At 35.9% G+C, this 13814-nt stretch overlaps 1 protein-coding gene across 6 annotated transcripts in view; it reads right to left on the bottom strand.

Annotated features, from left to right (window-relative positions):
• Window positions 1-13814, bottom strand: part of KIDINS220 (kinase D interacting substrate 220) — a 79902-nt gene that overhangs the window by 20189 nt on the left and 45899 nt on the right. For all 6 annotated transcript variants that reach the window (XM_057431925.1, XM_057431926.1, XM_057431927.1 and 3 more), the window contains exon 23: window positions 762-940. In XM_057431925.1, the coding sequence (XP_057287908.1) occupies window positions 762-940 (179 nt within the window). The remainder of the gene's footprint in view (window positions 1-761; window positions 941-13814) is intronic.

Genomic DNA, 13814 nt, shown 5'->3' with positions numbered 1-13814 from the left:
ATAAGAATCCAATTTTAAATTCCATCTTTCTTCATAGCTTTAGCATCTCTTAACAGGCAGAAATGTTAGGATGCATTACCCTTACTTTAGAGGCAACTGCAATCCCTAAGATCAGACAACAAGTGCCACAGCACGTGTCACATCAATCCACAATAGCAGTGAGTGCTCAGAATATTTAATGCCGAGCAGTGTTTTTCTGCAGAACAGCATATAGCTGAACCTGACTGCATTTTTTGAAAATACAAGCAAGTACAGAGAACTGTGTAACAATCACTGTGCAATAAAAACCACTCATGCTAGGATGAATCTAAATATAATACTATAGCAGGGGAAAAAGTAATTCACAGGTACCAACTGCATGGGTATCTAGTAGGATATACATCCAAATGGAGATGTTCCACTTTGTTTCACTGGCTTTGGTTCTACAGGATCTTATTGGTGCTATTCAAAATTGCAAAGATCTGGAAGCCAACTTGCATCTGTACTACTAAAATGTGTATTGGTTTCCTCCACCTGCTAAAGCAGTCTTCAAATCAAAAAGAATGAATTCCTGCTCCAAAAGAGAAGCTTCAGCCTAAGTATGATCCGGCCTTTACAGCAAAGCTACTAAGTGAAACTGAATGGCCTGTTACTGAAGTCAAATCAGACAATCCACCGGACTGATTTGATGAACAAATCAGGATTCTGTGTAACATGCAAAGTAGCTCTACTTAAAATGGAAAGAAATAATAATGTCATTTCCCATTTGAGAGGATACTCACCTGCAATAATTTCTCGTAGCTTGGGATCTAAGTTTACAGTACATGGCAAAAATGTTCTTACATCACGTGCCACAAGAACAGGTGTTCGTGAAGATAAAAACACTTCAAAGTTCCGTATATCTCCATCTATTTCAAGCAGAGGTTCAACATCTTTAGTTGTAGGGATATTCTTTGAAATTCTGGGGGAAAAAAGACATACAACAAATGAGATTTATTAGAGTATGACTTCCATTTGCATAGTGATACTGAAGGGTGAAATACTAGCCCACTTGCATCCATTCCCTGCTGTCTAGAAAACGAACAGAACCCATAATGAGCTGCACTGTCTGCAGAAAGAACAACGTAACACTTTTTAACATGCAAAAAATCTCAAACTGCTAAGTAATCTGACCTGATTGCTTCAGACAACTCTCAAAGAAGCCTGAAGACTGAATTCAGAATGAGAATTTATATATCAGCAACATCAAATCTATATAAGGGGAAGTTAACATCTGTCAACATTAACTTCAAACATCCATTCAAATTCTGATACCCCAACCAGAAATTCCATGTTAAAAAATCTCAGTCTTAAACTAACACTTCTTGTAACAGGAACACTCAGGCATCTTAGAGATTCATTAGAACACAACTGTGCATGATTTCATTGTAAAAAGTGGAAAACCAACTGTCTGCTTCCAAGTTATTCACCTTCTGAGACAAGAAGCCACTAACAGAGAACAACAAAAACAAGGGACATGATCAATATAAGGGACTGCTGATACATTATAACTATTGTCAAGCAACGGTGGTTTTTTTTGTAAGCAGTATTATAAAGGAGAGTTTTAGGAAGGAACAAGGAAAAGGATTACATGTTAGCCTTGTGGAAGGTTATGAAAAACTCCTACCAAATGCAACTGATGAAGCCTGACATAGCGGGTCAGACGGACCTACATCATTTGACATGTCACCTCACATCATGATGACTGGTATTTCACCTGATACTAAATGAGAAATTATAATCTAAATCAAAGATTACTAAAATGAAAAAATGTTTCTCACACCCAGTACAATAAAAATGGAAACAGTGAAAGAATGCACTAAGAATGGTTGACATGGCTATAGTAATGACTATAAAGTGACTATGACAGTACTCTAAATGGATACCAGTGAAGTAACCATGTTGTATTTCAAGTCAAAATAAAAAAGTGTTATGAGAAAAGCAAAACAAAAACTTCATATAAATATAAAATTAATGCTGCATCTCACTAATTAATGGTTTTCCCCAAAGACACATTATGATTGCAGTTCCATGAAAAGTGGAAAGGGGTGACTCAGCATAGACACATTGACTGCTCTTTGAGCTGCTGTAACTTGCTAAGAAGAAGTTAGCATAGCACAAAGAGTCTTCTCCGATTACTGGATAATTAAAGCAGCTGCTAGTGCTGTCATGGGGGAAAGGACTGCACTGATGCATGGATGGAGGGAGGAAGGAGCCCCTCACGGACACTCAGTAATGTATCGAAGTACAACCAAGAATCTCTTACATTAAATAAATACACTCTGATGTGTTCATGGAGAGAAAGAAAAAAAATTCTGGTTGTAAATGAATTGTATTTTTTATACAGCTAATGAACTAAGTCCATCATTAGCTAAACAATCTTACCTTGTTTCACAACTTGTTAGCTTTTTGAAAGCAACCATCTTTTATCTTTATTTTCAGATCCTCCATAAAAAGTAGAATTTTATGTACCATGGGATTACTTCAGAGACAACACTTGAAGATTTACACAGAATATTTAGCATTTAATGTTAAAAGAAAGAAAAGAATTGAGGATCAATAGGATCAAGGCTAGATATTTGAAGTGCAACTCTTCCATATTAAAAATGTATTTTAACTGTGTGTTGATATTTTGATCTGATCTTTTAGGACAGTCTTGCCCTATACTAAAAGTAGAATTAATAAATTCCTATAAATTATACCAGGAAATATCTAAATGGACCATGTACCTAACAGATGGAGGATACTGCCATACAATGTTGTCATTAGCATTATCTATGAGTAACTTTATTCACAATGAGATTTACTTCTACAGCATTAGAAAATGTAACAAATATAAAGCATAAAGGCAAGTGTAGCTTATTATAACAAAGGTTCTGATCTTATAAATCATTATGAGATGTCATCTGGATGGCAGTGGGATTATCCACACTAGGGAAGTTATTAAGGCTTCACAGGCATCAGCCTTAACAGAATAAAAGGTGTTGCTTCTGTAAGAAGACAAACTTGACACCCAGAAGTAGGTTAGGTTCAAAGTCAGTTTGTTTGCCACCATTGCTTAAAGAAATCTAATGGGAGCTAAAAGTGGTCCTCATTTCAAGTAGCGATTGGTAAAAAAAAAAACCCAAAAAACAACACAAAAAAACCCCGAACATTGGGAGGATCAAAGTAAAACTTGTGTACTCAACAGAATCTGAGAATTCTACATTTCACATTAATATTTAGCTACCTCTTAGGTTTATTTTGTCTTACAGAAAACTGTGACTAAACTGACTGCAAATGTGTATGATTTTATTCAAACATCAGAAACATGAAAAAACCCCAAACCCACGAACGCACACTTTAGTTATATAAATTTACTGTGAGTATTCTAGACAAGTGTTCAATACTGGCATAATTAAAATTAAGTCACTTTTTAAGTCAGGGACTGAAGGGTTAAAGAGTGGCCTACTTCAAGACTTAAATCTACAAAATAAAAAGCCAAAAGAGAATGTGACATAGATTTAAATAAAACACACAGCTGATGAATCACATGAAACAAATTAGCTGAATTTTAATGCCAGCTCTACTTAAGTCTGAATGCAAACAGTGTTCTGAATACGATGAACAAAGCTACTGTTCAGAAGCCAATAGCCCACTGCTGGTGTGCAGATTGAAGTCTCTATTCTAACCTCCTGAGCTCAATGTCTTAAACTACGCCTTTGAAAGAAATATTTATGTAAATGATAATCTTTTGGCAAAGAGCCACAAAAATCGTATGTGCCTGTACTTCTCAGATAAAAAATTAAAAGGTTAGCATGTAAAGTACTTTAGGAGCTACTTTTCTAAAACATAAGCACGTCGATCTAAAAATAAGCACTGTGAACACCCTATTCTCATTCCGGGGCTAGATTTTCCTGAGGCAGAAGAATTATTCCTTAAATCAGAAACATCAAAAACTGTCAGTGTTACAGAGTGTCTGTTTCCATGAAAAACTACTTGCATTTAAAAGGAACGAGCCCAAAACAGAACATTACATTGACAGAAGAGAACCTTAAAAATTCATTCCACTATTCTGCACATGTCCTTTCCATGAGCAGCTAAAATTAAAACCTGCTTTCTGTGTGGATTAAGTTATATTCCAACAATGATGGATTATTTCTGTGTTCTTTTTCCTCAGATAAAAATAATTTAGTGTAAGTACATACACATCATCTTATCTTGCATTCAAGAGCCCGTAAATCTGCTCTAAATTTTTTCCAGTTTATGTTCATTTTGCACTCTATGACTGACTTGGAAAATAACCACCATGGTCCAAGAGTGGCTCCAGCACTAAATGTTGCCAGCACAGCTTAGAAGATGCTTGTACATGACACAGCTTACCTACTCACCAGCTACTGCAGGAGATGGCTGCCACCACATGATGCAGTCCTTTATCACTCAACCAGGTGACGGTAAAATGGCCGCAGCATCAACTACCTTCATCCACTCACTGTGGGTACAGCCTGACTTGAGCTCCTGGTTTGAGCTAAAATGTGCCTTGTGGCTGCAAACTACTGGGCTGTTTGCTATCCCTGGTTACTGTCCCTAAACCTGCTCTGATTTTCCTGTCTGACTGCTGTAGGAATGCACCCCTTGCTAGCAAGGACAACACCCTGTCGTCCTCAGCTCCCAGCTGGCCTTCCCTCATGGAGCAGCCTGCCCTGCAGTCTTCTCTCCATGTCCTCAAACTCTGAAGGGCCATTCTCCCTGCTCTTCCCAAACCTCTCTCTGTTAATGAAAAAGCAAAGAAATTCTACAAATTACTCTTTGCAAACCTAAATACTTTTTTTCCCCTCATATGTTTTACAGGAGCAAGTAACTACGTGGACAAGAGTCATTTAACTTATGCCCTCCATAAAAAGCAACAGACCTAATTAAGGGTTATTAAATAAGAAAGCAACAGAAGGCATAAGCATAAAGGAATGTTTTATATATCATACACCTTTTTATTTTTTCTTTTCATACAGTTGAAGACAAAAATGTTGCTTAAAATAATAAAATAATGTCTCATTAAAAATTACACAAAACCATACTTTCTAGAAGTTTGATACTGAGAAACAGAAAACTAAAAAATCTGGGCCAAATATTAATAATACAGTGCTCTGAACTTATTTATCTCACTCTTCTCATGTCTGTCAGTATAGTGAAAGTGCATCTTCATGCATAAGGGTGCATTTTTTCTAGACTAAAAGCTCTCACACAAAATGCTCCAGAAAATTTGCAGCACTATCAACATATCAAGAATAGTGCTGCAAATACTGTTTCAAACTGAAATTTGCAACAGATTATTTGAAAAAGAGTATTTTCTTATGTACACACTGCTATAAAGGCAAGAATAAAAAGTCATCACACAATATTAGAACATAAGGGAATCAATGTTTTATCTTAATAAAGACCAAAGAAAAGAAACCTATAGTTTGATATATCTATCTAGACAAAATTAGAAACCCCTCAGTGCACACTGAGCTGTAGAGACTTCACTGAACAGATGCAACAATGATCTAAAAACTCCTATTAGCACAGGTATCCAGGAAAGCTTGCTTTGCAAAACCGACCCTGTGCATTCAAGTTACAGCAGATAAAGCATTTCTTCCTGCTTTTGATCATTTCAGAAAAAAACCCCATTCTGATCCTTAAAAGATTGGTATTTATTAAACTAATCTCCCACACCCAGTATCAGGTACTGTCACTGAGCCATATTAAAAAGGCCTATTTTTAATGCAGTTTTCCAGAATACACCCTACATTGGCATTCTTTATAATTAAAAGAAGTGTTAATACAGTTACAAATGCTTGGATTCCTTCACAGCTCTGCAGTGGTATTTGAATTACAGAAGGCAAAAGAATTAAAAAAAACGAATACTATTTATTACACAGACGGAAAAAGCAGCAAAACAGAATAGCACAGAAGAATCTAAGACTGCTCAAGGGTGCTTTGTAAACAAAAATGTAATTATGTCCCACTAACTGTCAAGCTCAACAAGATCACTCACACAAGTGAAGTACGAGAATACTGTATTATTCTGTTTTGGTATTTCATCACTGAATGTCAGTTACAAAGCTACTTTATCACTCTATGCAGGAATTCTTTTATTCAGTACTTCCATCTCAGTACTTCCATCTGTAGGACCTCAGAAATTCAGCAAGTATTTGCAGGTCCTCTAGCATCAGAAATGGCCATGGTTCATGCAAGTCTCCAGCACAAGATTCTTTTATGTGGTATTTTATGGCAAACAGGTAAACCTTGGGGCCTTCTCCAAAAGTCCATGGCAAACACTTCCCTAACAGAAGCATGAATTCTACTTGTCAGAGTAAGTCAAAGACTAATCTGTGTTGCAAATGCAAAACAGAAATGGAAGGCAAGAGGTACAACTGCTATACTACATTAGCTTTAACAGGTTAATAACTGAAATTCAAGTCAACCAGTACCAAAGACATATTACTTCCTTTATACAGCATTTGAAATACCTGATCTATTCCTTATCTTGCTTTCTGAAGCAGCTTCTTATGACAAAGTTGACCTAATGAGACAATTTCATGTATGCGCACAGGAGCAAGTCGTTGCAAGAATACTAGAGCATCAGCTTCCAAAAGAATATGATACTGCATGCTACTGCTCAGTGGTAGGCTTTTATGGCAATATGAGACACTGGTGTTTTCTGAATATAAAGCAGGAATTTTATCTCCTTTTTTTTTTCCTGAGAGGTAGATTACGTCGCATTTATCGTGGGGTAAGAGCCAGGATATGGGCCACTAGAAGTACGTAGCCAAGAGATATATTTCCAGCTTATTATCTTACCTGACAATGTTTTCCCTCATTCTCAAGTCTTTAATAAATATTCTACTTCTGACAAAAACATTCAGCAGACACAAAAAGCCACCATCTCTAATTTTATTTCCCAATTTCATCAATTCCCCACAATCACACAAGTCTCATGAATTGACTTACAGACTTTAAAGTCTACTTCCCTGAAACTGTTCATAGTGTTGCTAAAATTAAAGTTTCTATGTTCTACGCTAAACTAGTATCAAGCAGTGGTGCTTGAAGGGATTTGAAATAGGCCCAGGAGCATTTTCGAGAGATGTCATTAATGCACATTAACTATACTGTAAGCATTTAAACCTATCTGGAACATATTGTAGAAATATTACTATAACTCCATATTACAAAGGTAACTAAAAAAACTACAAATATTCCTCTGTCTTGTTATGATTAGCTTTTGTTTCAATCCTTCCCCCTCACAATACCTTTCCATCTGAACTTTCTTCTTACTTGTCATGCCCTCTGGTATTCTTTTCACTTCTCTTTTATGCCTTGCCTCATGTAGGTCTACTTAGTAGACAGTTGGGCAACAACCCCCTACTCCCAAACTGGTATGTTGCCTTTTAACATTGAGAACACACTATTAGCACAGTAAGAAACATAATAATTTTATGTGCCTTGCATTTAAAGTAGGAGGCAATAAAAGGAAACTGGAAAACAAAATGCAGGTAAAATATTTAGAAGCAATGCCTCACTGTGAGGTCTACAAGAATATTAAATTGTCTACTTAGAGGAAGTGATTTATTTAAACCTGGCCTGGGCAAAAGATGATTGCAGAGAACATTATAACCAGACTGATGAATGTGGCACCTTCCATAGCTTTTTCATTTCTATAATCACTAAAGAGCTACACTTCTTAAATTAATACATCAGTAAATTTTATACAACTTGCAAATCCCTCAAAAGTTAATTTCAACCTTTTTATTAAAAGGTATTTAAACAGTGTCAAAACTGGAATTAACATAATAACCTTCCGAAAAGTTACATTTCAAATGATCTTGCTCAATTTTAACATTGCTGGAGATTTGCTGAAAACATGTAACATACTTTTAAAAAAGAATAATTTAATAGATACTCGTCTAAAGCACTGTAGTGAAAAAGTAGACAGATAATGCTTATCTTCAGTTTTTATTTTACTTCTTTTCTTCTTTCTTATGTATATTAACAAAAAAAACCTCAAATGATTTAAACAAAAGCTTTTAGCTCAACACATAATTGCAACAAAATTACAATAATTGTACCAATTAAAATAATCCTGAATGAACAGTTTGTCATCTTAATGTTCCAATGGTTTATAGAAGGATCTACTTAATTAGCTGAAATTGCTTTCCAATGTTAGTATCAAATGTCATTTGTTAAAAGTTGAGCGATTTCGAAAATAATTTAACAAAGCAATTTTACTAAACACCAAGAACCAACATTTTCTTTTCAGCTGAATAAAGCAAGCAGATGTGTCATCAAATTGCTATAAAAATAAATGAGCCTTTATATGGGGAAAAATAAATTTTACTACTAGTGCTAGAGAATCCTATTTTCTGATTTTTATGAAATAATTTTTTTAATAAAATAATTTCCTATCATTTATATCTCAGTGGTATTTTTAGTACACTGTAACTACACCTTCTTAAATTGAAGTAGTAAATAATGAAGCAGAAATATTCAACTGTATGTGAAACAGAAAAATGTTTTAACCTAAGTGATTTCCTAATTTGATTCACTATGGGCGTATAACACAAAAGACACGAACTTATCAGTAAAACAGCCACCAATGAAACCACACTACGGAACTCCAAATCTACAGTTATTAACTGCTGTTCCACTTGGAGCTAAAGTAGTTTTTACCAGTTTAATCTGAAAAAGTAAAAAATAAGAAATGGAGGATGAGTTGTCTGGTAACCCGAAATTAAGTATTTCTCTGGTTACCATTGCTAGAAGTAACTCTTTCTGTGGCTGCTTCCAAGAAAGATTAACTTCATCAAAAAGATCAGGGAAAAAGGCAAGCAAAATTACATACCAGCGCTGAAAATGGAAAGACAACATCTAGAACTGAAGAAATTAAGAAACACCAGCACTTTCCATCACTGATCAATCAGAGCAGGTGTCTTTCACAAATTATTCCTTACACTGGTGTAAGTTGCAAAATCACTAAAAAGAAGAAAATTAAAAAAAATAATAATAACTGAGCTATGGCTATCTGAGATCCCTTAGTTCCATACACAAAAAAGAATCCTGAAGAGAAGAAAGCTATTATGTTATTCTTCTGTTTGGTGTGTTCTGTCTTGGCATGTCATTTTGCCATTCAATTTGCCATCCATCATAGGTAGCCATGCATACATATGTGCACAAATGCTTTACTGCAGAGGTTAAATTAAGCCCAAGTGATGGATAAATTATATGTTGCTATGTTTTAAATAATGGTTACTTACAACCCTGAGGAAAGCACAACCATTTTCTCATCCTGGAAGATATGATCTCCTTTTTAACAAAAAGGAAATAATTGAAGAGTTAAGATTCCTTATTTCCATAGTTTCCTTTGGCTTCCCAAAAAGCATGTTTTCAAGGAGATTAAGTGTAAGGGGGATTCTAATCTTAACAGACGGCTCATGAGAGTTTCTTATATCCCGAGCCAAACTCTCATGTTCTAATATTTTGAATGAATATGTAAAGAATAGTCATGTCACAGAAATTCAGGGACCAGCAACTATTGGCTGATATCCTCACAAAGAATTGATAAGCTCTGTTTTAATGCATCAATTTGAGCAAAGCCTGGGCAAAGAATGACAGGTAGGACTGCTCCTCACGATATCTAGCACAACAAGCAGAGTAACATCAGACCTAGCCTTTCTCACAGCTTTGCCAGGTAATGGCTAGAATTATATTCAGAAATATATGGAATATAGATCCTAATCCCATAAGAGGACAATACTTACTATGGATCTACCTAATTCCTGGGTGAACGTTCTACCCCAACAGTATCCAGATGTGATCATAAGGAAATTCTCATGGATCACTATCAACTTCCTACTGAGATTTTATCCCAAGGTGCCTTGCATAATAGGTAGGTCATCAAATTGTTCTGGTAGCCTGCAGCGTGTTCCCTGTCATTTTCTTTTTAAAGGTCAACTGGAACTTTATTACAGTGGCCTGTCTAGACAACTCATTATGCTTACCAGAAGGTTCTTGCGACCTGCCATATAGCCTGCCCCAGAACTTTGTATAACTAATTGAAACATCTATCTTCAAATTAAAGTAGCCTTTGCTTCTGCGTTTTTTGCTGAACCTAGTCCCTTCCTCCTGCTACAAAAATGCTTAAATTACACTTATTTGTTCAGGCTTTTTAAGGGCTCCAGCTACTTCAGGATCCTGAACAGGCTCTACATGCAAGGTAAGCACCATGAGACTCAGCTGGAGCCTTGCATTAGCAACACAGAGCATTCACACTAGCAGAACTCTAGATGATGCAGGAACTTCAGGGGTAAAAATTCACACCATTCATAGCTTTTTAAGGGTTTAAAATTTGGTCAGTAATTTTCTGAATTGCATTCTTGAACTCAAGGGGCATGTGCATGCCTGAAGTTCCACTTTCAGCTGTATAAACTGTAACACATGGAACAGATTTTAATCAGTGAAGACAGTCCAGCTGCTAACAGCTTTAAGAAGTGACAAACTGGTAAATCTGCCATATCTAGAAGAGAGCTCATAGATGCAGAAACTCATCAAGGCCTACAGGCACGAGGGTTACAAAATTACTTTAGTTACTTCTAGGAACATCTTCCAAAAGACAAAGTACTGCAGATTTTAGTTTCTGCCATGATAAGGACATAAAGAGGTAAAATGTCTTCAGCAGATTATCTTATTTAGTAAGTAAACATAATGAGGAAAGGGAGACAGAAGACATTCCCTCCCACACAATTAGCTTTAACAGCATGATTTTTATCAACAAGGTGGCAATATCAAATCACTGCAATCTACAGCCTTGAGCAGTGGAAAATACCAAGAAACAAAGTAAGATGACTAGAACTCGGAACCTCAAACTGAAATGAAAAACTAAGGCCTTGAGGGAAAAGAAATAAATTAATCAAATGTCTTAGATGCAGAAGACTTGAGAATCTAAAAAAGAAAGGAGAAAGCATTCAAGCAAAACTGGGAGTCCTCACTGCACGGGGAATTGGATAGTGATGATACTCACAGCACACTGATGTGAGACGAGGAATTTCCTCATCCTCTTTACTATCTGTTCTACATTGGTACAACCTTTTTGAAACGTGATGACTAGAATCTCAGAGGATATAATACAGTATATATATATAAAAAATACAGTATATATATAAAATACAGTTATATAAAGTATATATATTTTATATATATTTATATATTATATATCTATATAATATAATATTTATTATATATAATATATATTATATATTTATATATAATTATATATATTTTTATATAATTATATAAAATATCTAATTTTATATATAATGTATATCTATATATCTAATACAATACCTTCTTTCTTTATATTGCTTTGCTAGTACCTCCTAATGACCTTCTGACCATTGTTGAGCACTGAACGTATTTTTCTAGAGAAATCAAAGATTTGTGAATTTCTTTCCTCAGTGCAGATTTTCAGCCCATTACTATGTTAGCAGGCTTATAGATGAGATTGGTTTTGACAGTACGTTATGAAACCTATATCCACAATAACTTTAATCAGCAATTTACTCAAAGCTACTTCCACAGCCCTCTGTGAAACAGCTGTCCTGGTTATAGCCCCATCACAGTGTATCTTCTGCCCCTGCCAAACAGTTTACATGTATGTCAGAGAGTACAAGTATTATCTTTGGAAACCTTACACACAAGTTTCTCACGAGACACTTGTATCTTTAGCTTCCTTCTTCAGTGCTCCTGAGGCAATCTTCCCTGTTACTACCTTAAATTTTAATACGTTTAGATGTTCTTAGATCAAGACCTTGCTTAGGACTTCCCAAATTTCAAAATACTACACTGCCTTCTTCACATGCTTACTGACTCTGCTGAGAATTCAGTTTCTTGAAACATTTCTCTACAAAATCCCAGTGACTTTCCCCAGTATATCATTTATTTAGATATGGCACTGACATTTACTCTGGTGTCATTTAGTCTTCGCAAGAAACCACATTCCCATAGCTGGCTAATTTACAAGTCTGAGAAGTGTCAGTTGCAAACATTCAACAGAAACTTGCTTTAATCTGACAACTTAATTCTCTTACAAAGTCATTTACAGAAAACCTGCATATTTTATTCCACTTCAAGGCTTTTAAAATTTGCTTGTTGCAACTTCTGCAAACCATTCTGGCATTACACAAAACTGACAAATAGGAAGACTCTTTATAGCAACATGAAAAGGAACACAGCACAACATAAATGTAGAGAAATATTAACTGTATGTCACAGGTATAAATAAAATGGCAAAAATAAGTGAAGTAGACCAGGATGGAGAAGTGGGTAATGACAACTGTGGGCTTGACCACAGAGCAACCTAAATACAAAAGGGGAAGGAGAACACAATAGGCAAGGTATCAGAATTAAGAACTTAACCTGGCAAGGAGAGAGGCTACATGAAAATCCTGATAATGAGATGACTTGAAAAGGCAACACAAACCCAAAGGAGTAAATGCTGGTATCAATACCTGCTGGAAAGCTAAACCAAGCAACGATCCAGACCACCAAAGAGAGAGACTGGAAATGAGAGGACAGAAGTGAGATGACACAGCAAGTGGGTTTAACAAATAAGAAGGGTAAAAACATTCTTCTCCAGAATCCGGACTGAAAGCCAACAATGCAGACTCAGGCACTTTTTTATTTTCAAAATCAGACACAATTACATAGCACAGCTTGTTCTTCTCTATGAAAGAATTACAACACAGCATCTCCACCGGTTACTAAGACAGAAGTCTAAGCAACTCCAGTTCATGAAGACTATTCAGAGAGATGTGCCTCTGCCACAAACTGAACCTTAATTTTGGTTCAGGGTTTTTCGCTTGATTTGTTTGGTTTTTAAGACCCTGGGAAAATATTGCCAGTATAACATACAGTAGGTTCTGCCATCTCTGTACTGCATGATCCAGTAAAGATACACTACTCCTGAAGGTTTCATACTTCCCCCAACAATCTTTCACTATAAGAACACATTAGTTAGCTTTTTTTTTTTTAAGTAAAAAATTGAGGCATAAGGATATGGGTAATTTATTTAGTAACCAAATTGAGATATCATTTTCTTTTCAGAGTACTCCACCAACTGAAAGCAGAGCTCTCACTAGCTTTAGATACAGCTGAAAAAAGAACATCTACTAGTATCAGCCTACAGAACCGTAAGCTGTATACCACCTCCCAGCAAAGGCACAAATACCAGCCAAGTGAAACGTACAGCAGAGGTGACTAGCACAGCATCCCACAAACTCTGATGAACAGTTCTAGACCAGATTTCAATTATCTTAGTTCTCCTGTTGGATTCTTTTCAACTGCACTGATGTGTCAGAAAAGAACCCTCCCCATTACCACATAGCCTGCCTATATAGTTTGCAAAATTAAATTTCGGACATCACAAGACAGGAATCTCATGGAGGCAAAATGTATATATAGAGGGAATTAACGGCAGGGAATTAAAGAGGCTACTTTTTAATTTCTTGATGCTTGACTACTTGATTCTTTTGATTTTACTATACTTTTTGTATGTTGTGGAGGAATTGCTTATTCTTTAAAATACTAAAAACCAAAGCATCTAGTGAAAGAGATCACTAACATGAAATATTAATAGAGAACATGCTAAGACAAACAAGCGAACACAAGCTGTCAGTTATGCTGGATAGCCATTCTGCTGGTGCCACCTGCCGGCACACCACTACGATGCACGCAGGTACCACGCTTCACTCGCGCTGAATCACACTGCCTGCAGTATCGGCAGTATT

This window comes from Pezoporus wallicus, unplaced genomic scaffold (assembly GCF_028554395.1).
Source record: "Pezoporus wallicus isolate ANWC-B61680 ecotype Strahan unplaced genomic scaffold, APGP_CSIRO_Pwel_v1 contig_161, whole genome shotgun sequence".
Taxonomy (NCBI): Eukaryota; Metazoa; Chordata; class Aves; order Psittaciformes; family Psittacidae; genus Pezoporus; species Pezoporus wallicus.
The sequence above is the reverse complement of the archived record's forward strand: the minus strand, read 5'-3'. Positions and strand labels throughout refer to the sequence as shown.